The sequence below is a fragment of the Cynocephalus volans genome, chromosome 11 (assembly GCF_027409185.1).
Source record: "Cynocephalus volans isolate mCynVol1 chromosome 11, mCynVol1.pri, whole genome shotgun sequence".
Lineage (NCBI taxonomy): Eukaryota > Metazoa > Chordata > Mammalia > Dermoptera > Cynocephalidae > Cynocephalus > Cynocephalus volans.
Genome location: NC_084470.1, coordinates 20,915,762 through 20,940,392, shown reverse-complemented (window position 1 = coordinate 20,940,392; position 24,631 = coordinate 20,915,762). Strand labels below are relative to the sequence as shown.

Sequence of the window (24,631 nt, the reverse complement as noted above, 5' to 3'; positions counted from 1 at the left end):
ATGGGCTGACTTGCCCCAAAGCAGTCCCATGATCTTCATGCTTTTTGTGTAGTACCTGCTTCCTGACTTGTGTCTGTTTCCTGCCTGCAACAACCTCCAGTGAGACTGCAGCTCCTCCAAACAAGATAGATATGAGGAGGGTCTTAGTCATAACTAGAGCTCTAGGTAAAGTTTGACACAGTATCAAGTGGATCTTTTCTAGCCATCTCTCCAATATGAGAAATCAGGTTGAAAGATAATTGCTTTTGTTTTTATTTTGTCTTCTTAGGATCTCAGCTCTATGATTTCAAACCATTAATAGTATCCCTTTTTTAATTTCGTAGGTTTTACAAAATGCACCAGATGAAATCCTAGTAGTGGCATCTTCCATGCTATGTAATCTTCTCCTCGAATTTTCTCCAAGCAAAGAGGTTAGTATTTTTTTTCTCTTCATGGACTTTGCCTGGTCCAGGTAGAGCTCAGTCAAATACTTTTTATGGTAGTTGACACTGAAATTTGTGGATTGGGTTTAAGAACTACTTCTGGGCCCAGCCACAAAGGTGGCAAGAAGTTCCTGAAACAGCCCAAGAAGCAGGCCAAGGAGATGGACGAGGAAGATAAGGCTTATCAAGCAGAAACAAAAAGAGGAGCAGAAGGAACTAGAGGAACTGAAAGCAAAGACTGTGGGGAGGGCCCCCCGGCCACAGGTGGAATTAAGAAATCTGGCAAAAATTCCTTGTGCCTGAGGTGATGGTGACCCTCGATTCCATTCCTGTTTGAACATCTAGATTCCTGCCATAACATCTTTTGCCACCTATAGCCAGAATGAAGTGTTGTAGAGCCTGTTGTGCATTCAAGAATACACTTTTGTCAAAAAGAAAGAAAGCTATCAAAAATAAATAACTAAATAAAAACTACCTCTGAATTATTTGATTGGGGGGTGAAAGGCAAATAAACCATTCATTTAAAAATATGGTTGTCATTTTCCATTATTCCTTTTATTCTATCTAGCATATTCAGCTTATTTAAAAGACATTACAATTTATAGTCAATCTAAACTCCCTGAAACTGCAAATGTAAGAAGTAATTTCACAAATAATAAATTGTTTTCAAACTGTATTTACTAAAGAATAAATTAAGACAATTTTATAAACCAAGATTACAAGTCATTTCAAGGAGATAACTGCTAGCACTGGAAAATAATCTTTTAATGTTAATGGTAGTTTGGGAAATGATTGCATGTGGGGATTTTTTTCCCCTTTTTTCCTGCATTTTATAAATTATTTGAGCATGTTTTATTTTTCTTAATATGGAAAATTAAAATAAACTTTAATAAAGGAAAGGAGAAACCTTATAGTTTTAGTATGTTACAGTATCTCTGGTCTGCCCAATCATAAACTCAGGTTTATTGTGCATTTAGTAGTACCATTTTTGTTGACTTTATTTTATGCATTATAACATCTGCAAGCTTTGACTGTAATTAGGATGTCAGTATTAACAAGGTGGAGTTTCAATGACAGTTATTCAACAAGCAGAAATCTTGGAACAAAAAGAGAGAGACTGGTAGTTACTATAAAGGAAGAGAAAAGCAAGATAGGGTGCCAGAGCCTCCAGCTCCTTCTCTGCCCTGAAGTAGAGTCTTGGCCTGATGATGATCTGATTATAGCCAGTGCAACACTGCTATTCATCCTGAACAGTTCTTGTGTTGCCTCAGACAGATCTCCCTTCAGAGTATTTAGGATATGGTTAAGAAATAAGGTGGATGAGCTCAGGCATAGGATCGTGTGTGTGTGTCTGGCCAGTACAGGGATCCAAACCCTTGAACTTGGTGTTATAACACGGATCATTAATATTTATATTGGTTTTTTTTAAACATTAAAAATAAACTGGATCCTGAACTTCAAGGGAGGGAAATGCTAGAAGAACATTTTGGGACCAGTTGACAAAATTGGAATATGGAATATAGATTTGACAGAAGTATTGTTTTAATTTAATGTTAACTTTTCTGAGTTTGGTAACCCCACTATGGTTATCTCAGAGAATATTCTTGTTCTTAGGAAATACACATTGAAGTATTAAGGGTACAGGGGCATGATGTATGCACTCTACTTTCACACGGTTCCGAAAAGATGAGTAATGTGTAGAATGAGAGTTGATGAAGCAACGATGGCAAATGTTAAAAATTGGTAGATCTGGGGAAATATTATGTGGGAGATCTTTGTGTTATTCTTGCTATTCTATAAGTTTGAACTTACTTCAGAATAAAAAGTTTAAAAAATACCACTATTTGTACAAGTAGAGGAATATGTACCTGTCATCTTGAAAAGCACTGCCCTTTTTCTAGCTGATCTGAGTTGCGTAAGACATTTCTAGAATCCACTTGACAGATGACCTTTAAGCACTCTTGGTGATGGTAAATCTTAATCCTCTAAGGTTTGAATTTTTTTGTAAATTGCCAGAAACTGTTTTTAGCCAAGTATCATAAAGTAAGTGGCCCGCTAAAGCATGCTATTTTAAGTATACAATATGGCATGACTGTAAAAGTACAAAACTGTTTTACTTGTGTGATTGATAAATAGTCCCAGAAGATTAATTCTGCAGTGTGTTTGGAGTAAGATCAACAATTTGGAAGGAGAATGATTTGGTTACCTAAGTTCCATTATATATTTTTTCCTAAACCAATTATATTGCTTCATAGTCATAGCTTGTAAGCAACACACAAGATACACACATAAACAGAGCAGGGAGTGACAGAGTGTCAGAGGATGGCGAGAATGAGAGTAGGGAGCAAGATGGTGGACCATAAAGACATGCGTGAAATATACGGATAAATAGGGTGTCTCCTGAGTCCTCCAGGACTATAAAGAAAAAGGAAATGACAGAGATTTTTTTGGATTTGTGAAAGAATAATTGTCCTTGCCCTTCTCAAGGTGATTTTTATGGCCACATTATTTCCTGTTTTAAATTGCTTGGAATTGGGTCAGGATGGGGAAGAAATTGTAGGCAGAGTGCCAAGTATATACACATTGAATTTGCAAATCTGACTTTAAAGCTGTGTTTTTTTACCTTTCAATCACAGCCGATTTTAGAATCAGGAGCTGTAGAGCTACTTTGTGGATTAACCCAGAGTGAAAATCCCGCTTTACGAGTAAATGGAATTTGGGCTTTAATGGTATGTTTCACCCTTTTATGTATGTCATTATTTACAAAGGGAATAGAGCTTTTTCTCAAAGTTAGAACTGAAGAATGTGTCATTTGAAATGTCTGGAATTTTATTTTTTGTTAAATCTTGCTATTCTTGCCTAGTTTTCTAGTGATCTAGGACCTACAAGCTAGTCAGCTTTCATTATATGCCTTAGTTTTCCTATCTGTTTTTAAGAAAAGTGAACAGATGTTGAAACGTGAAGAAACTATAGACTTATCTAATTTTGAGAAAACGAATTTTTCTCATCATTAACATATTGATATCTGTCCAGAGCTACATACTTTACAAAGCACGTTCATGTCTTCTTTGCTCTTTAGAATAACTTTATGAAATAAGCTAGGGTGTAATTCTTATTATACTTTACAGATGAATAAACTAAAGTACAGAATGATTTTTTTTATTGACAAATTAAAATTGTATATATTTATGGTGTACAACATGATGTTTTGAAATACATTGTGGAGTGGCTAAATTGAGCTAATTAGCATACTTGTATTTTGCAGAATGATTAAATAACTAGCCCAAGGTAACAGAATTGGTGCATAAATGCTTAATAATTTTTAACAGTTTCTTGTAAATAATTTATAATATAGATTCTAACACTTTTATAAGTATAAGATTGGAGAGCCATTTCTCCTTAAGGTTATTAAAATACATTTTATTGAAATTAAAAATGGAGTAATCCTACATGAATTTTTTAAACATAATTGTAGTAATTACAATTTAATTGCTGTGAACCAGACACTGAGCTAGGTGTTCTATATTTGTTACCTCTAATTCTTATTTTAAGTTATAGTGGTATATATCCACTTTACAAATGGAAAACTAGGACTCAGGGAGGATAAATGAATTGTGAGGGTGAAGGCCTCACAGTTAATGGGTGATGGAAATGGGTTCTGAACCTGTCCCAAGCCCATGCTGTACTTCCTGTTCCATGCTGTGTCTGCTTTGTTTTCACACGATCTTTGGGATAGAAATAATCATCTAAAAAAGCACCAAATCCAGTTGTTTCATAGTTATTTTTCTTCTTAACTTGGCATAGATTTTAGCACTTTTCTTTCTTGAAACTCTTTCCCGTGACTTAGTTTTTTTTTTTTTTTTTTTTTTTTTAACTCACTTTCTACCTAGCCTCCTTTTCAACCTCCTTCTCAGAGGACATTCCCTCAAGTTTCAGTTCCCAGTTTCCAATTCCCTTTATACTTCAGTTTCAGGGACTTCATTTGCTGTCATGGATTCAACTCCCCTAATAGAGATTATTTTGAAATCCACATATCCAAAAGTAACTGTTACCTATCCCCAGATAAATCATTTAAACAGCCTATGGGACTTCATTTGAGAGTTCCCTGACATGCACAACTTCCATATTGGAAATTGAACTTATTATCCTACTACTCAAATCCTTACCAACTACCTTATTCTCATCAGTCTCGATATTACCAGCTACTGAATTCTCTGCAAAATATGAAACTCAAAATCACCTTTGGCCTAGGTAACTTGACACCCAGTGAGTACTCTTTTTGCTCTGCCATGCTGCCTTGCATCCTTAGGTAACTTGATCTCTCATATGTCTTAGTTCCTTATTTAAAATAAGTTCCTGGATGGCAATAACCACATATTATAATAAGTCTGTAGTATGCAAGGGATTTTTGTATCGAAAGTTGATTTGTAAGTTGTTGTTTGGAATTTGCCATGTTTTTTTTTTTTTTTCCTTCAGACATGTTATAGCTTGGGGTTAAGCTGGGCTAATCCATAATGTGAAGTAGAGAAAAAAGGAGCAAAATAGGTTCTGGCCATCTGGAGTTGCTGGTAGCTTGGACACACCTCCTATCCACTGGAGAGCTTCCTATACAATATGGCCCAGGCATACCAACACCTAGCATAGTATTATGAACACAGTAGGTGATTTCATGCCAGTAAAGTTAACAAACCCACTGCTTATGTTCATCCATAATAAGTGAGTACTTTGAAATCATTTTCAAAATGCATGGCACAGTGTAGTTGTTAACAGTCATTTTGTTATTGAAGTATCCAGATGGCAGTCCTCAAAAGTAATAAATGGGTTTTGCATTTGAGAAATCTTAAGACATTCAAATGCCCATGTCAGAACACAATTATATTTGTCACATAGAAATATATCTAGGAGTGATAATTATCTCTCTTGACAGACAGAAATATGGGTGATTAACAGGAATCAGAAAAACCGTGTTACTTACACTTAAGGATTTTCTGCAGATTCTGTTTGTACTTTGAAAATTATCAGTTACTATTAAAATATAATTTAATAAAGTAAATGTAAACATGATTCTTGCAACTTCTTTAATCCTTCCAGAATATGGCATTTCAGGCTGAACAAAAAATAAAAGCAGATATTTTACGAAGCTTGAGTACTGAACAGCTATTCCGGTTATTATCAGATTCAGATTTGAATGTGCTGATGAAGACATTGGGACTTCTTAGAAATCTCCTCTCTACTCGGCCTGTAAGTAAAACCACCCAGGCTTCTAGATTAGCTAGCCATGCATATTCATTGCAAAACGTTGTTCTGTCTGCTCCCATCATCAGCATCTGCTGATGAGTGTGATTCCAACACCGCTCCTTCCCAGAGAAGCGAGGAGGTGATGTCTGGACCTGTCACCTTCATAGGTGTTCTGAGAGTTGCTTCATCACATAGCTCCCTACCCTCCAATCCTGCACTGTCTGTCCTCCCGTGGTGCTGGATATGTGCCTGCCTTGATTTGTTACTTAATTCTTACCTGGCTTGCTGGCCAGGTTAGGTTTTCTCATCTGCCTCAGTCATTTATCTTGGAGGCCTCTGCGTCTTTCGCTTTTCTCAGTGCCATTTTACAAACCATCTCCCTTTCCACATTTACAGGTTGACCTCTGAAGATGTCAGTGTAGAGAACAGTGGGTACATGTTAGAGCAGGGGAGACTGAGCCTTGCTGGTAGGGTCCCTCTCGAAATTGTCCTCTAATATTCCCTGAGCAACAGTGTCATCAGTGGCCTTCAGATGAATGAAGAAACATGATGGTCCCCTTTTCTGTGCCTCACTTGTCTTTTGAGTCATCTTCAAACATTTTGCCCCAAGGTAGTATTTGTAAATCTAAAACATATTTTCCATGTCTCTGGCTTTTTTCTCCCATCCATTTTTTGTGCTTCCTTTTTCTTTAATATCTTTGGGATGTTATCAAAAATTAATATCTTTAATATCTGTGGACCCCCAGCAATTGTAATTCTGTATTCTTTCAGGCCAACTCTATGATCTCTTTATGTTCAAGTCATCAAAATATACATATATTTGAAGGCAAAATGCAGCTTCAAAATATCATAAACACTGTTCTTTGGCATCTAGTTCTATGTACTATGGTGTTCTGCACGAAGCAGTTGTGAGTCGAATTGTTTAACTTTTAGAAGCCTTCTATTCTTTCTTATCGTCTTTTTCTTTGCTTCCCAGATGATAATTATGAAATTCTGATTGTTTTACAGCATATAGATAAAATAATGAGCACTCATGGAAAGCAAATTATGCAAGCCGTCACCCTTATCCTGGAAGGGGAGCATAACATTGAGGTCAAAGAGCAGGTATGTGTTCTTATTTCTTGGGGAATATCTTCTGAATATGAGCATGAAGAAAGATCTTAGTTAAGAGTCTCATGAAATACTCAAATCTGCGGAAGACAGGGTGCTGAGATGAGAGATGCTGTAGAGACAAGAAAAAAGATCTACCACCCCTTAAACTCTCTTCAAGATTTCTTCTTCCTGGAAAACAGGAAAGCATGATCAGAGTCTACAGTTGTGCCCTCTTTATCATGCACTGTTTGCACTGTCCCTATCTTTACAGGAGCAGCCACCTTATCTCCTGGAGTGAATCTTTTCTCCAGGATTCACTATATCCAGCCCTTTGTACCACCATGCTCCAAACTCAAATTCCTGCAACTCCCTGATAAGATAATTCCTTATCCTGGAGACAATTTAGTGGGTTTTTTTACTCTTAGGCATCTTCTGTTCCTATTCCCTGTCCCATACCCCTACTTTCCATTGAGTTTCAGTAGGGCAAGTTTTAGGGTAGGCATAAAAGTACAATGGCTATACATTAATTAGGGGACAGTTCGGAACTTACTTTTCTGTATTTTCTGGGATTTAATATGGGAGCTTAATAGAGCAAATATTTTATTTTTCCACAAAAATAAAGGTCACTTGAAAACTTAAGATTTTAACACAAGATCTGAGATACTGTTAATATTCAATTTCTTGACATAGGTGTTAACTACATGGGTGTGTTCAGTTTTCAAAATTCAGTGAGCTGTACACATACATATATGTTTGTCTATATTTATGAAAGAAATTTGCCCAAGGTCATCAGTGGAGAGTTGGACCCAGAGAGTCTTAACTGCAGGGCCCATGTTCCTCATCGTCTCTGTTTCTGAGTTAGAGTAATTCAGAAAGTTTCAGAAGAGCATTCAAGGAAGCAAAAGTGATAAGATTTTGGAGCTGTGATTGAATTTGTGAGCAAAAAGCTGGTAGATTTGACAAAGTGGTTTTAAGATCAATATTTTAGGTCATTTCTCTTTAAGTAACTAACAACTATGTTTTGATGAACAAAAATTTCACACAGAAAAGGTATAATCTCATAAGCATCACTAAAATTAGATGAGTGACTTCCATTACTGGAACACAACAATGAAGAAATAGTGTTCAAAAGAAACTATTCTGTTTAGAGAGCATATGAATGAATTTTGTCTATTAAGACAGCTCACCTGGATAGAATTCCACTAACATGAAAAGTGAAGCATGGCAGAAAGGTGAGGCAAGATTCTGATGAGGGCAAAAGGAAAGACCAACAACAATAATATGTTTTTGCAGGACTCAGATGGCACTCTGTTATACAGATTTTTGGAGATGATCCAGAAGTAGGCATATGTAACAGGCTTAAATTGGTGTTTAGCTGGAAGTTTAATGCTTCTCAAAAATGTCTGATAAATTATTCTTTTTGTTGAGGTATAATAGACATACAGTAAGGCGCATATATCTAAAGTATACAATGTGATAAGTTTTGGCATGTATATACACCTATGAAACTATCAGGATAGGGAACATATGTATCACTGTCTTGTATTGGGAACAGGTATGTCGATTCATACCATTCCTATTCTACATCGTACTGGAATTCCTACCAAGTACAGTAAGGCAATAAAAAGAAATAAGCATACAGATTGGAAAGGAAGAAATAAAACTATTCCCAGACAACATGAATGTTTATATAGGAAATGCCTTGGACTCATCAGGAAATCTAGACCTAATAAGTTAAGCAATCACAAGATGGAAAAATCAATTTTGTATTTTTATATACTATCAGTGAATAATTGGAAGTTGAAATATTAAAAAACAGTTCCACTTACAGTATCTCAGAAAAAAAAGTATGTACATGTAAATCTGACAAGAATCTTTATATTGATAATGAAAGAAAACCAAAACCTAAATAAAGGGAAAGCTGTACCATGTTAAAATTTCAGTTCTCCTCAAATTGATTTATAGATTCAACATAATCCCAGTCAAAATCCCAGCATGATTTTTTATAAATATCAAGAGATGTAAATATCTGAAATTTCTCTTTAGATCTAGAGTCTAAAATCTGTGTGGAAAGGCAAAGGAACTAGAATAGCCAAAACAATTTTGAAGAAAAAAAAAATCAAAGTTGGAGGATTCACAATACCTGATTTCAAGACTTACTGTAAAAGTACAGTAATCAAGACAGTATGCTGTTAGCAAAAATGTAGTACATGTAGATCAGTGAAACAGATTAGAGTCCAGAACTAGACCCACACGTATATATGGCTAGTTGATTATTGACAGAGGTGCAAAGGCAGTTCAATGGAGAAAGAATGGCCTTTTCAACAAATGGTGCTGTTGAACAATTGCCAAAAAACTTAACTTCGAACTAACTCTCATACCTTAGATAAAAATGTACTCACAGACCTATGGTAAAACTGTAACACATTTTTTTAAAATGTAGGCAAAAATCTTATTTGATCTTACGTCAGGCAAAGAGTTCCTAGGTTATGACATTAAAAACATCATCCAGAAAAGAAAAGGTAAATTGGTCTTCATCAAAATGTAAAACTTCTGCTCTGTGAAATGCCCTGTTAAGAGACCATCCACTGAAAGGAAATATTTATGAATTAGATATCTGACAAATGACTTGTGTCCAGAATATATAAAGAGCTCTCAAAACAATAAGAAAACAAACAACCAAATGAAAAACTGATCAAAATATATGAACACGTACTCCACAATAAATATCACTACAGGGCCGAGCCCGTGGCGCACTTGGTAGAGTGCTGCGCTGGGAGCGCGGCGACGCTCCCGCCGCGGTTTCGGATCCTATATAGGACTGACCAGTGCACTCACTGGCTGAGTGCCGGTCACGAAAAAACTACAATAAATAAATAGATAGATAGATAGATAGATAGATAGATAGATAGATAGATAGATAGATAGATAGATAGATAGATAAATAAGTAAGTAAGTAAGTAATAAATATCACTACACATCTTTTAGAACGGCTAAAATTTTTAATAAACTGACAATACAATTGCTAGCAAGGATGCAGAGCATCTAGTGGAAATGCAAAATGATACATCCACTTTGGAAAACAGTTTGGCAGTTTCTTATAAGGTTAAACACATATTTACTGTGTAACCCAGTGATCCCATTCCAAAGCTTTTACTCATGTAAAAATGAAAACCTGTTCACACAAAAACCTGTATATGAATAATTATAACAACTTTATTTGTAATCACCGAAAACTAGAAACAAACCAAATGTTCCTCAATTGGGGAATGAATAAACTGTGGTGCATCCATTTAATGGAATTCCAGTTAGCAATAAAAAGGGACAAACTGTTGACACATGTAACAACATGGATGAATCCCAAATGCATTATGCTACATGAAAGAAGCCAGATTCAAAAGGCAACATACTATATGATTTCGTTTATGTGACAGTCTATAAAAGACAAAACAATAGAGACAGAGGACAAATCAAAGGTATCCAAGGCTTAAAGGTGTGGGGGGGGAGGATTTGACTTTTATTAAAGGATAGCATAGAAAAATTGGGTAGGGAGGAGGTGATTAACTGCTCAGTATGCTACATGCTGATTGCGGTGGCAGATGTAATATATACATCTGTCAAATAGAACGAACACCAAAAGAGTGAATTTTACCATATTTAATATTGTATTCTCAATTTCTATGAAAAAAGTTTAAAAGCCAACTGGGATTTTGATTGGGATTGCATTGAATTTATAGATCAATTTGGGAAGAAGTGACATCTTAACAATATCGATTCTTCTAATCCAGGAATACAATATATCTTCCCAATTATTTAGGTCTTTTTTAAATCTTTGTATCAGTGTTTTGTAGTTTTTGGTATACACGTCTTGCACTTCTGTCAGATTTATCCCTAAGTATTCCATATGTTTGATGCTGTTATAAATGGTATTTTAAAATTTTTGATTTCTAATTGTTCATTGCCAGTGTATACAAATACAATTTTATTTTACATTGATCTTTTCCTTTGCAAATTTGCTAAACTCACTTTTATGGTTTTTTTTTTTTGTGTGGGTTACTTAGAATTTTCTATGGATATTCACATCATCTGTGAATAAAGACAGTTTTACTTCTTACTTTCCAATCTATATTCTATTTTATTTTTCCTGTTGTATTGTCTAGCTAGAACTTCCAGTATAATGAATAGAAGTAGTGGGGGTGGGCATGTTTGTTTTGTTCCCAATACTAGAGGAAAGCATTCAGTCTTTTACCATCCAGTATGTAAGGTGTAGGTTTTTCATGGATTCCCTTTATTAGGTAAAAGAAGAAATTTTCTTCTCTTCCTAGTTGAGTTTTTATTATGAATGGATATTGGATTTTTTATCTATTACTTTTTCTGCATCTATTGAAATAATCTTTTTTTTTAGTCTGATTAATATGGTGAGTTCTATTGATTGAGTTTCAGATGTTAAACTAATCTTATATGTTTGAGATAAAGTCCACTTGGCCATAATGTATTATCCTTTACATATGCTGTTGGATTCAATCTATTGATATTTGGTAAGGAGTGTTTCACATATATATTCATGAAGGATACTGATGAATACTTTTTTTGTAATGCCTTTGGTTTTGGTATTGAGATAATGCTGGTCTTGGGGAATGAGGTAGAGTTCCCTCTTCTTAATTTTCTGCACGAATTTGTGAAGAAGTTATTATTTCTTTCTTAAATGCTGATGGAATATACCAGTGAAGCCATCTGGATATGATGTTTCTTTTGTGGAAAGATGCTTAACTACAAATCCAATTTCTTTAGTAGAAATAGGTTTATTCGGGTTATCTATTTCTTCTTCAGTGAGCTGTGGTATTATCTGTCTTTCAAGGAATTTGTTCATTTCATCTAAGTTTTCAAATTTATTAACATAAAATTGCTGATAATATTCTTGTATTACCTTTCAAAAGTCTATAGTATCCTTTGCGATGTCCCCTCTCTTGTGCTTTATATTGCTAATCCCTTTTTTCATGATCAGTCTGACTAGAGGTTTGACAATTTTGTTGATCTTCTCAAAGAATCAGCTTTTGGTTTCATTGGTTTTCCACCCCCTTTTATTTTTTATCTATTTCAGGGCTGGGCAAACTTTTTGTAAAGGTTGACTTTCCTTGGGTGGGGTTTCTATTGTTGGCAGTGATGTCAGGAGGTAAGAGATCAGGGCACTGAGAGTGGAACCTATGGGAATCCCAAGTACCATCAGGTTGGCCCAAACTGGAGAGTGCCTGACTCTGAGGACTTAAAGCTTTCCTGATCACTGGCCCTTTGTCCTTTTCCAGACCCTGTGCATCCTAGCCAACATAGCAGATGGGACAACAGCAAAAGAACTTATTATGACCAATGATGATATCCTGCAGAAAATCAAGTATTACATGGTAAGCCTTTCCCTTTCACTGAAGCATTAGAAGGCAGGGACTGTAGCATTGTTAGCTCAAAACAAATTGTGCAGAGTTATAAAAAAAGGAGGAGAAGAATAGACTACTTGAACAGATTCAAAGAACCCTCTTCTATCCTGAAGAAAAAGAAAAAACACCGACCGACTCCTTGAAGCTAGTGCCATTTGGTAATATTACTTCCTGCCACCCAGTTCTCCACCCTTGCCATCTGCTGATTGTTTCACTCTTATTCAGTAAAGACTAGGGCTCTTAGCTTTCTCTCAGTGGCCCCCAATCTCTGTCTTTTCTCTCATGGTGTCAGTCCTATGGTGGATGAGTCCTGTAGCCCCCCGCCACCTTAGTTCATTGACTTGTTTGCTGCCAAACATGATCTGCCACCTACTTCCAAACACAGTCTGCTACCTACTGCCATGGCTGTACCCTGCATCTTGTCATCACCAGAAACTGTCCATTGCCAAAATCTGGGTATCAAACACCCCTCCTCTTTTCATTCTGTCAGCATCTAACAAAATTCTAACCATGCACCAAGGTCAAGGGTTTAGATTCCTGTACCAGCCAGCCACCAAAAAAAAAAAATTCTAACCACGAAGGAACCCCTTCCTCCTTCCCTTCCCCCACTGATCTGTCTTCTCATCGCCTGCCATATCAGAGTTAACAATTGCAGACAAAGACACAGAGCCAAGCTGAGTGGTTCACATGTGCAAAACCCAAATGGGCCCTCAGCCTCACCTGGTGTCCTCCAGTGCTTCTCTGTTAAGCCAGGGCCCTCATTCTCCACAAGAATAGGTTCCTACCTTCTCATTCTTTAAACCTCACCTTTTCCCTCCCCCGTCGCTCTTAGTGATCACCGCAGCTTTTTGTTTTATTAAGAGAATAGAAGCTAAAGTCCTTCAGTGGCTCCCTCTTATACTTTGAATAAAATCCATGCCCCTTTATGGACTGTGGGGTATGGATTATAGATTATGATGGCCCATTATGTCCTGCGTGATTTAAGCCACGTATGTCACCACTAATCACATTCCTCTCTTCCCTTTGTTCACAACACTGGCCTCTTTCAGTTCCTCAAAAACGCCACGCTCTTTCCTGCCTCAGGACCTTCGCACATGCTGGCTTCTCTGACTGGAACACTTATCTCCACCCCTCTCACCCCTAACATCTCAGCAGAACTGATGCTTCCTTGCTGGCCTCTTTCAGTTCCTCAAAAACGCCACGCTCTTTCCTGCCTCAGGACCTTCGCACATGCTGGCTTCTCTGACTGGAACACTTATCTCCACCCCTCTCACCCCTAACATCTCAGCAGAACTGATGCTTCCTTGCTGGGCTCTTGTCTATACAGGTCGTTCTTTGTTACTGCATTCTGTTCCCTTCCTTCAGAGCACTTAGCTCAGTTATAGTGATAGATATGTGTTTGTGTGCCTACTGAATGCCTCTTCTACCAAAGTGTAAATTCTGTGAGAGCAAGGACCATGTGCACAATTGTATACCCAGCACCGCATACAGTGCCTGGCCCTTAGTACATGCTCACTAAATATTTTTTGAATGAAAACCTTACTGCTTCAACCAGAAATTTTCATATCTTTCTGATAACACATTCACATAGTATCTCTAATCTTTTAAGAGTTTCCATTAACTTCCCATACCCATCAGAGTACACCTATTTCTCTGCTGCTTTTCAAATTCAAAGCCAAACTTTTTAAAAGTATCTTCTGCACATACTATCTCCTTTCTTACCTCTAAATTCACTCGTTAGCCTGCTTCTTCTGACCTCTACCCCCATCAGTCAACTGAAACTGTTCTTGTTAGGGTTACTGTGACCTCTGTGATGCAAAATCCAAAGGATACTTTTCTGTCCTCATCTTACCCTACTTACAGCAGACTTCAACACAGCTGACAAAACGGACCTCCTCCTGGAAACTAGCTTTTCTCTTGGCTTCCACGACACCATTCCTCCTACATACCTTTCTATTTACCTGCTTTTCTCTTCTCTCATACGTGCTCTCCTGAGATCAGTGGCTCACAACCTTGGTTGCACAATAAAACCTTCTAGGGAGCTTTCAAAGACTGCTTGTCAGGTCTCCCAAGATTCTGATCTAATATGTCTGCAGTGTGGCCTGGGCATCAGGATTTTTTTAAGTTTCCTGTGTAGTTCTATGTACAGACAGTTGAGAACCACTGGCTCAGTGGAATCTCATCCAACCCCTTGCTTGTATAGTCCCTCTGTGCTGGTGATTTCCTCTCTTCTGAACTCTGGACTTGTACATATCCTTGTTCCCATTTAACATTTTCATGTAGTGACTGATAACCTTTTGAAGTTGATATTTAAAAATGAATTCTTAAGTATGTCCCCTAAACCTAAATTTCTCCTTTCCCGGTCTTTCCCATTCAGTATAGTGGCTCTGCCAACTACCCCATTGCTCAAACCTGTAAGTCCATCTTAATTTTTCCAGCTCTGTTCCCTCATTCATCCAGTTTATCAGCAAGTTCCATTAGCCTTTCCTCCAAAACTGATCTTGGAGCCGTTTACTTCTTTCCATCACCATGGCACCCACCCTAGTCCAAGCCACAGCATCTTATGCCTGACTATCATAATAATAGCCTCCTAGACACTTCTGCACTGTCACTCCAATCCGTTAAGCCCAAGGAATCTTCTAAAAATGTAAATCAGATTTTGTTCCACCACAGCTTAAATCCATCAGGGGCTTCCTTTCAGAATGAAATCCAGAGTCCTTACTGTGGCCTACAAGGGCCCACAATTTGGCTATGCCTGCTTCTCTGAATATACAGCTCCTTCTTGCCTCAGACTTTTTCAGAAACTTTTCCTTTTTCTTGGAACCCCTAGCCCCTTGCTCTTTGCACATCTGGTACCTTCCTATTCTTTAAGTCTCAGTTTGCTTATTTGTTTTTTGGCAGCTGGCCAGTAGAGGGATCAAGTCAGCACGATGCTCTAACCACCTGAGCTAACTGGCCAGCCCTAAGTCTCTACTTAAATATTTCCTCCTTCAAAGAAGTGTTTTCTGTGCACTTTACCTAAATTAAGTTCCCACCCCTTCACCCTGCATTTTTCTCTGTCATAGCAGTTTGTTTCCTCAAAAAATATTGATTGAATAAATGATGAATAAACTTATGCATAGTAAATATTTCTTTGTTACAGTACATACATGTTCTCTTATTCAACAAATGCTCACGGATGGCCTGCGACTGGGGGCAGAAGGCATGTTTCATTCTGTTTTGTCTTAATGGAGCTCCAACTGTACATCTCTTTACAAGTGTTTGCAGGAAAAAGAAGAAAGAATCACTAACCACCGAATTATAATGGGGGAAGCCACACCCACTTCTTTGCTTAGTTGACGTACAGCCATACATGAGAAGATGTCTGTCTTAGCCATCAAGAAACCACTGAACATATCGTGCCATTGGTATTCCCTCAGATGTGTATAAATTATTTAAATATATAAGAATTTTTTTAAATTGACCAATAGGAAAATCATTTATAAAGATTGTTTTACTATTGGGTCCTCTTTCGTTTAAGGGAAAACACTTTATATGGATAAATGATCCAACTTAACCAGAAATGGTTATACTTTTAGTACATAAAAATAGAAAAGAATTGTGTTTTAGAAGAATTAGGAGGAGCCTCAATCATAGTAGAGACATTTGATAAGTAGAGATTTGGTCACATTTTGGGGGATATTCCTATAGAAATAAGAGTAATGAAATTATTTTATTCCGAAAGGTGAATGTATTATGTAGTGATTCTTTTTTTCAGAAAGTGGTGTCAGGGGAGTAAACCATTTATAAGTTGTATGTGAAAGTCCAGTTGTTCTGGAATTCTCTGACCATATCTTCACTTTCTTCCCTGAAGGAATTATTGAACTATTTGAATAAAACATTCAATAGCTTAAGAGATAAAAACCAAATGCACATTCACCCAGTTTATTGGCTACTAGTGACGTAAAAGCATTGCCTAAGTCAAAAGCATAGAATTGTCATATGCCACTATTTCTGTCTGCATGGGTTGAATCATAAGTTACACCTGTACCTGTAGCCTCAGAGGTGTTTTGTTTTGCTGGCCACATTGTTTTTAAAATTTTGAATTTGAATGTCTTTTGGCAAGGCTTACACTCCTCAATTTGCCAGGTCCCCATTGCTCCCTGTTGTCTTAGCCCAATCCTTTTACTCAGTGTTAATTTCATGGTACCTCAGGACATTTGAGTTTGAGGCCTCTGTTGCAAACTTCCAGGCTATTGGAATTGCCTATGATAGATCATGATATGATCCTATATATTGAACAGCTTAAAATATCTATAAAAAAACTCCTAGAGTTGATAAATGATTTCAGCAGAGTTGCAGGATACAAAATCAACACACAAAAATCAGTAGCATTTCTGTACTCCAACAGTGAACATGCAGAAAAAGAAATCAAGAAAGCTAGTCCATTTACATTAGTCACCAAAAAGATAAAATACTTAGGAATAAAGCTAACCAAGGATGTGAAAAATCTCTACGAAGAGAACTACAAACCACTGTTGAGAGAAATTAAAGAGGACACAAGAAAATGGAAAGATATCCCATGCTCTTGGATTAGAAGAATTAACATTGTGAAAAAGTCCATATTACCCAAAGTGATATACAGATTCAATGCAATCCCCATCAAAATTCCAATGACATTTTTCTCAGAGATGGAAAAAGCTATCCAGACATTTAAATGGAATAACAAAAGACTATGCATAGTCAAAGCAATCCTGAGCAAAAAAAATAAAGCTGGAAGCATAACACTACCTGATTTTAAACTATATTAAAAAGCTATAATAACCAAAACAGCATTGTACTGACATAAAAACAGACACGTGGATCAATGGAATAGAATAGAGAACCCAGAAATTAACCCATATGCCTACAGCCATCTGATCTTTGACAAAGGCAACAAGTCCACACACTGGGGAAGAGACTGCCTTTTCAACAAATGGTGCTGGGAAAACTGGATACTCATATGTAGGAGAATGAACTAGACCCATACCTCTCACCATATACCAAAATCAACTCAAAGTGGATTAAAGAATTAAATATACATCCTGAAACAAAACTCCTTAAAGAAAACAGGGGAAAGACTCCAGGAAGTAGGAGTGGGTACAGACTTTATGAATAGGATCCCAAAAGCACAGGCAACTAAAGGAAAAATGAACAGATGGGATTATGTCAAACTAAAAAGCTTCTGCATAGCAAAAGAAACAATCAACAGAGTAAATACACAACCAACAGAGTGGGAGAAAATATTTGCAAAATATACATCTGACAAAGGATTAATATCCAGAATATACAAGGAACTCAAACAACTTTACAGCAAAAAAAAAAAAAAACCCAGTTAAAAAATGGGCAAAGGAGCTAAATAGGCATTTCTCAAAGGAAGATATATGAATGGCCAACAGACACATGAAAAAATGCTCAACTTCACTCAGCATTCAGGAAATGCAATTCAAGACCACTTTGAGATACCATCTCACTCCAGTTAGGATGGCTAATATCCAAAAGACTGAGAATGGTAAGTGCTGGAGAAGTTGCGGAGAAAAAGGAACTCTCATACACTGTTAGTGGAGCTGCAAAATGGTGCAACCTTTATCGAAAATGGTGCAGCCTATATCGAAAATCAAACAATCACATATAGATCTGCCATATGACCCAGCTATTCCACTGTTGGGAATATACCCAGAGGAATGGAAATCATCATGCCGAAGGGATACCTGTACTCCATTGTTTATTGCAGCACTATTTGCAATAGCCAAGAGTTGGAACCAGCCCAAATGTCCATCATGAGATGAGTGGATAAGGAAACTGTGGTATATCTATGCAATGGAGTACTACTCTGCCATGAAAAAGAATGAAATACTACCATTCGCAACAACATGTATGTACTTAGAGAAAATTATATTAAGTGAAACAAGTCAGGCACAGAAAGAGAAATACCATATGTCCTCACTTATTTGTGGGAGCTAAGAATAAATAAATCAATAAATAAACACACAAGCAAAGCGGGGGGGGGGGGGGGGGGGGGGGGGTAGAAGACAACAATCACAAAAATTCCTTGAACTTTTTTAAGTCAAGTGAACAGATATGATGGGGGGTTCGGGGGAGAGGAATGGGTAAGGAACGGGTAAAGGGGCATGAAAATCAACTATAATATATGTTGAGAAGTAAAATAAAATTTTTTTTAAATGAAATTACCTCTACTTTCTTCTTTTTTTTTTTTTCTTTTCTACATGAACAGGGTCATTCACATGTCAAACTACAGCTTGCCGCCATGTTTTGCATATCAAACCTCATATGGAATGAAGAGGAAGGTAAGAGATTTGTTCTGAAGAAAATTATGAGAAGTGTCTCCCACAGGGAAGGCAGCAGGTGCCCCTGAGACCCTGGGCAGAAACCCTTTTCACTGGACTACCTTGCCCCAAGCACCCTGCAGAGTTTTCCAGCATGAAAATCAGTGGGACAAGCCTGAGTCTCCTGTACAGTTAATGCTGAGATTCCACTTAGAGTCAGTATGCTACCAGATTACTTGGGGTGAGGGTGAGAAGTAAGTGACTGTCCCTATCCTTGAGAGAGCTGACAAGGAGGAAGGAGAGATGCACTTGAGAAGGATGAAAGGAGGGAGTGGGAGGAAGGATGGGCCTTCCTTATGAGCAGAGGAAGCAGTATAAGGACTACAGCAGATAAGCTTGATGGAGAGGAGGGTGCATTGATGAGAAATGAGAAATACAGCCTGACTGGTGAAGTGCCCAGTCTATAAGGAGGCCTCTACAGATGAGAGGTTCTCCACCATGGCTACATATTAGAATCACCTGGGGATTGTACATTATGCCAGTTAAATCAATCTCTGGGGGTTGGCTCCAGGTATAAGTAGTTCTTAAAACTCCCCAGGTGATTCCAATGTACAGCTGAGGCAAGGAACAAATGTAAGAGGGCAGTGGGTCTCATTTCTGGATTGGCTGCATTGGAATCACCTGGAGCACTTTTTAAAATAGATTTCTGGGCTCCATCCTTAGAGATTCTGGTGCATTGGATCTAGGGAGGGCCAGTGCATGAGTGAGTCACTGAAGGATCTTCAGTGGGGAAGAAAGACACCAGGGGAATTACTGTACTCAGTAGCTGTGTCCAGAACAAAGTGGAAGGGGCGAAACTGGATTCAGTCGATGGGCCTAGACACCAAGTACAATCTGTTTACCAGGAAGACAAAGCCACCCTCAAGGAGGTCTTAGTCTAGTTGGGAGACAGAACAGAGCAATATGAAATTGGAACTGCCAGTAGTGCTAACCAAGAGGCAGCAAGAAATGCCAGGAGAAGAAGGGAGGGTGGAAGACAATAGAAGGGGAGGGAAACAAGACCTGTTTGGAGTAGGAAGAGCCTGGTTTGGCCAGGGCCAGGGGTGTGTCCTGAAAGAAGCGATGAAGCTGGGGCCCAATGGCAGAGGGCACCGGGCTAGGCTGAAGAATCTGAACTTGACCATAGAGAAATTAGTCCAGCAGCAGAACCCGTGGTTGACTGCAAGAAGGAGGGTCAAGAGGCAGAGATACCAGTTAGAAGGCTGTCAGAGAGTCTAGGCATGAGGGGCTCCAACTACATTGGGAGAGGGTGGAGGACAAGGAGGACAGAGGGGATGGGGGCTGAAGGACACTGGCAAAGCTCTAGATTGTGGATTGTACATCAAAGAGAGCAGCTGCCTGGGTCATGTTCCCAATAACCTGCTCGCTTTAATCTTTTAGGTTCACAGGAACGCCAGGATAAATTACGAGACATGGGCATCGTAGATATTCTACACAAACTGAGTCAGTCACCAGATTCAAACCTTTGTGACAAGTGAGTATCAATCTTTTGATTCTTGGGTTTTCTTTTTCATTTTCTGTGAGCCAACTGTGTGACATTTGAGTGAGATATAAATTCATATTACCAAATTATTAAAGACCCTTAGCTTACTCTGAATTAACATAAGTCTGGGCTGTCTTAGTATCTGGAAACAATCCCTTACATTCCCTGAATCATTAGAATAGAAATGCATGTGGCCTTTTGTAAAGCAGAAAGACAAATAATGGAAACATTGATTAGCTCAAAACTTCACTGAGCACCTGCCTTGTGCCAGCCTGGCCCCACTGCTGGGGATTTAGCAGTGACCACTAAGGAGTCCCTGTTTTCAAAGAGCTCACCATTTCCTGGGAGGGATGAGAGTTATCACAGTAGCCAGAAATAGTCTTCCTAGCTGTGTGCGTGCCCTTGCAACAGCCTTGGCCATCCAGCTCACTTCTGTGCATAGCAGTGACAACAGGGAACTCAGCTCTGTCATTCTGCAGACTCTTGAGCATAGCTCAGAAGCCCTTCAGCCCTTCATGGTCTGGCTCTGCCTTTCTCGCCAGCCCCCTCCTCATCCCCGGTGCCTACCCTGTTCTCCAGCCATACCTGCCCACTTACAGTATCACACCTTCATGCATCTACACATTCTGTTCCCTCTGATGCCATCACAGTCCCCTCTCCTCCAAGTCGGCATTTATTCAACAGATTTTTTTTTTAATACCTACCCTCTACCAGGCACTGGAAATATAATGGTGAATAAAATTGTTGAAGTCCTTGCCCTCGTGGAACTTACATTCAGTACAGAAGACAGACAATAAGCAAATGAATATGTAACACAGTGTCAGGTAATGGAGGTACCATGAAGAAAAATAAAGCAAGATGAGGGAACAGAGAGCAACGAAGGTTTTTTTTCATATAGATTAGGTAGTAAAGGCCTCTCTGAGGATGTGACTTTGATCAGAAACCCGGATAAAATGAGGGAGTCTGCTAGGCAGATGTTTGGAGGAAGAGTATTCCAGAGGAACAGTGAGTTTAAAGGCCCTGAGACAGGAGTGAACTTGGCATGTTCAGGGCACAGCAAGAAGACCAAAGAGGCTGGAGAAAAATAATGAGAAGAATAGTGATAACAGATGGAAAGAGTCAGATCATGAAGAGCCTTGTAGGCTGTGGTAAGGACTTTGGCTTTTATTCAGAGTTTAATAGGAAGTCATTGGAGAGTTTTTAGCAGAGGACAAATTATCTGATTTGAATTTTAAAAAGATCACTGTATCGTGAATCATCTGTAATAGGGTAGGAATGGAGGCAGGGAGACCAGCTAAATTCTCTTGCAATGATGTGGGTCAGAGATGAAGGTGGTAGTGGTAGAGGTATTGAGAAGTGGTTGGATTGAGAATTTATCTGAAGATAGAGCCAGCAGGACTTGCTCATGGATTCTATAGGGTGTTAAAGAGAGGAAGAGAAAATGCCTGTGCAACTGCATAGAGGATGTTGGCATTTACCAAGATATGAGGAACAGAGAAGTGGGTTTGGGTAGGGAGAATCAAGAGTTCTTGTCTGGGTGTGCAAATTTTAGGACGCCTGCTAGATATCCAAGGGATTCAGGAGAGTGGGGCTGGGGATATAAATTTGGATGGTGTTTAAAGCCTTGGAGCTGGATAAAGTCATCCAGGGAGAGGAAAAGAGAGGAGAGAGGAGGGCTAAGGACCAAGGTCTGGGGCCCTTCAACATTTAGGGGAAGATGAGAACGATCCAGCAAAGGAGCAAAAGGAACAACCAGTGAGGTGGAGAGAGACCCAGACACGTAAGGTGTCCTGAAAGCAAGAAAAGAGAATGCCTGGACAATGGCCGTTCAGCCTTCAAAACTTAGATCAGGTTGTCACTGACTCCAAAAAGCCTTGCCTGACCCACTCTCCCCCCAGGGACTCTGGTTGCGCTCCCATAACACTATAGAACACACAGTCAACTAGTCTGCATGCTCCGCTGAACAGAAGAGGCACTTAGTACTATTCCTCCAGTGAATGGCAGTCCTGCACTCTGGGGAGCACAGAAGAGGCGGGCCCGTGCCTGCCCAAAGCTCACCATCCTGTATATTAAAGGGGACAAATCCCTGAATGAGTCTGCTGGTCAGATGAGCGTAACATCAAAGGGAAGTCAAGGCCAGCCACATGCTGAAGGCTGGATTTGAGCTTGTCCTGGAGGACTCCCCCTCCACAGTGGCCGGCTTAAATGATGGGCTCTATCAGCCCATCTTTTCTGGCTGAGAGCCAGATCGTTCACTGGGGTTTTTCTCTCATATTTGTTCAGAAGTGAAAACAATTCTACTTAAAATCGTCTCTGGGATGACCTAGAATGCTAAGAGAGGCCTCACCAGCATGAAGTGGGGTAGGCTTGGGCCCTGGCCTACATTGCTTATACCAGTCTGGTTTCCCCAAATTGTATGGCACATAAGTTTTCAGCTCTTCTTAAACCCCCATTAAAAGAATCAAGGTCTGAGCTACCCAACCTTAGTTCATCTAAGAAAAGGTGGTCTTGCCTCCAAAACCATCCATCTTACAGACACCTTAGATAGTAATAGAAGGAACATAGAAAAGGTAGAGTCTCTGAGGCCCAAAATAATCAAATATAGCCAACCTCTGAGTAAGATCCAGAAGAAGTTCAAATTGGTATTTTAAAAGAGTAATACAGATTTTCAATCAAGACCCTCATGTGGACATTCTGATCGTGGTTCAGTAAAGTCTATCACCTAAAGAAGACATCGCTCAGGTTCCTTCAGTCTTTAAACACTTACAAATGAGGAGCTATTGCTAACAAAACCTCTCCACTCCAGGCTCAGGTTTGCAGGGGCCTGGGGCTCCCACCTCCATCAGAACTGCTCTTCTCATCCTCTTTATGGATTTGGGGAATCAGGTGGATGGTCATCAAGGGGTAGCCTGTGGCTTCATTCATAAACCTGTTTCTGAAAATGTCCTTGTAGAATTCAGCTCACTCATAACTTGGGGCCAGTTTATCCTAGAGCTTTTCTGTTCTGATGGATTGGACTGTTCATAATTATCATGTCTTTAGAGTCTTACGTAATTGCAAGAATACTCCTTAGTATACCCCTTTAAAAACTGCACTTGAATCCAGCTAAATGCATGCCCTTTCTACTTGGTATTACTTTCATTAGTGAACAGTAACAAAAAATTTTAGCCTTTTCTTTGCATAGCTTAGAAGTATCAACCATTACTAAAAGCAAACTTCCTACCTCCCACAAGCGCAGCTTCTTTAGAAGCTTTGCAAGTCTATAATGGGAGTAGCCCAGCTCAAAGCTCAGGCCCACTCAAAGGAGGTCACTTTTACACGGATGAGGATAGGTTAAGTCACTGTTAACATTACATCTGTCCCTCTCTACCTGGCCACCTTCTCCAGTTACCTTAACAACCCACACTGATAGGTGATGGTGGCATCAGGTGTGATGAGAAGAATGAGATGAAATTGTAACCTTTTCCATATTTCTGAGGCATTTCAGCTGTGAGAGAGCCTCAACCATGGGCTCTTGGCCCCTTCCATGCACCTTCTAATCTGAACCTCAGCACCTTCTCCTGGGTACATTTTCTCTTTAGCTCCCTCAAACCCTAAGCGTCCTCCCCTAGTATTGTGCGTTGCTACATAAAACCTACATGGCAGTAAGAGCAAGGAAAGAATTCCAGATCCATCACAACTATGTGCTAGTGACAAAGGAAAGCTATAGAATGTCAGCACATACAAAGGAATACGGAATGTCACTGAGCTGCAGCAGGTTTAAGAATAAGAACAGCCATCTAAGAGAACCACAGGAAGAAGAATGTAGCCAGAGTGGGTTTAAAGTGTCTGCTGACTGCAAATCTCTGCCCCTTAAGGTAGGTGCCCATCTGGGCTCACCTCAGTTCCCTCTAGGGATATACCTTTTTAGACCTCCCCAACCACCATCATTGAGCCACAGGTTTTTTGCCACAGTTGCAATTGTGAGATGATGGCTAACAGGATCTTTGTGATTTCAGGGCAAAGACGGCACTGCAGCAGTACCTGGCATGATGGGAGCGCCCCTGGGCACCTGCGAGCATCCCACATCCTTGTTTAAGGAAGTACAGGAACTAGCCTCATTTGATTCCTTCTATTTGCACAAGTCACCTTGGACTGCAGGGAGCTGTTTTGCAAAAGCAGTTTAGTAGGCTTAGATCTCAAATTCATCTTGAGAACATTTTTTGAGGTAGTAATTTCCTCAGAGGACTATTGTGTTTTGTTTTGTTTTGTTTCTGAGCTACCTGGACTCTTTATTAGAACAATCAACCATTTTCCTTTGGACCTAACAATTTTTTGCCTATGCTGCAGCCACTTTGTGAGAATGAGTGTGTCTTGTGTGAATACACAGGCGTGTGTGTGTGGGCCAGAATGGATGGGTGGATGTATGAGGGATACCTCAGAATTTTCTTTTCTTATTTTGTGTGAAAATCTCTTTTCTACAGATTTTCCAGGGTTTAAGCATTGCTTGCTGTATAAAAACTTTACTGAATTATATACATACAGTTTGAATGAAATGTTATTTTAAAAACAAAACAATTGTTAAGTGTTCCATAAAGGTTATGTTGAATTTGGTCAGATGAA

General features: G+C 39.0%; 1 protein-coding gene across 3 annotated transcripts in view; it reads left to right on the top strand.

The window, feature by feature from the left end:
- Positions 1–24,631, top strand: part of ARMC8 (armadillo repeat containing 8) — a 99,503-nt gene extending 74,872 nt beyond the window's left edge. For all 3 annotated transcript variants that reach the window (XM_063114268.1, XM_063114269.1, XM_063114270.1), the window contains 8 exons: positions 324–410; positions 3,059–3,151; positions 5,514–5,663; positions 6,669–6,764; positions 12,056–12,151; positions 18,435–18,507; positions 19,927–20,020; positions 24,028–24,631. In XM_063114268.1, coding sequence (XP_062970338.1) covers positions 324–410; positions 3,059–3,151; positions 5,514–5,663; positions 6,669–6,764; positions 12,056–12,151; positions 18,435–18,507; positions 19,927–20,020; positions 24,028–24,061 — 723 coding nt within the window. In that variant the 3' untranslated portion in view covers positions 24,062–24,631. The remainder of the gene's footprint in view (positions 1–323; positions 411–3,058; positions 3,152–5,513; positions 5,664–6,668; positions 6,765–12,055; positions 12,152–18,434; positions 18,508–19,926; positions 20,021–24,027) is intronic.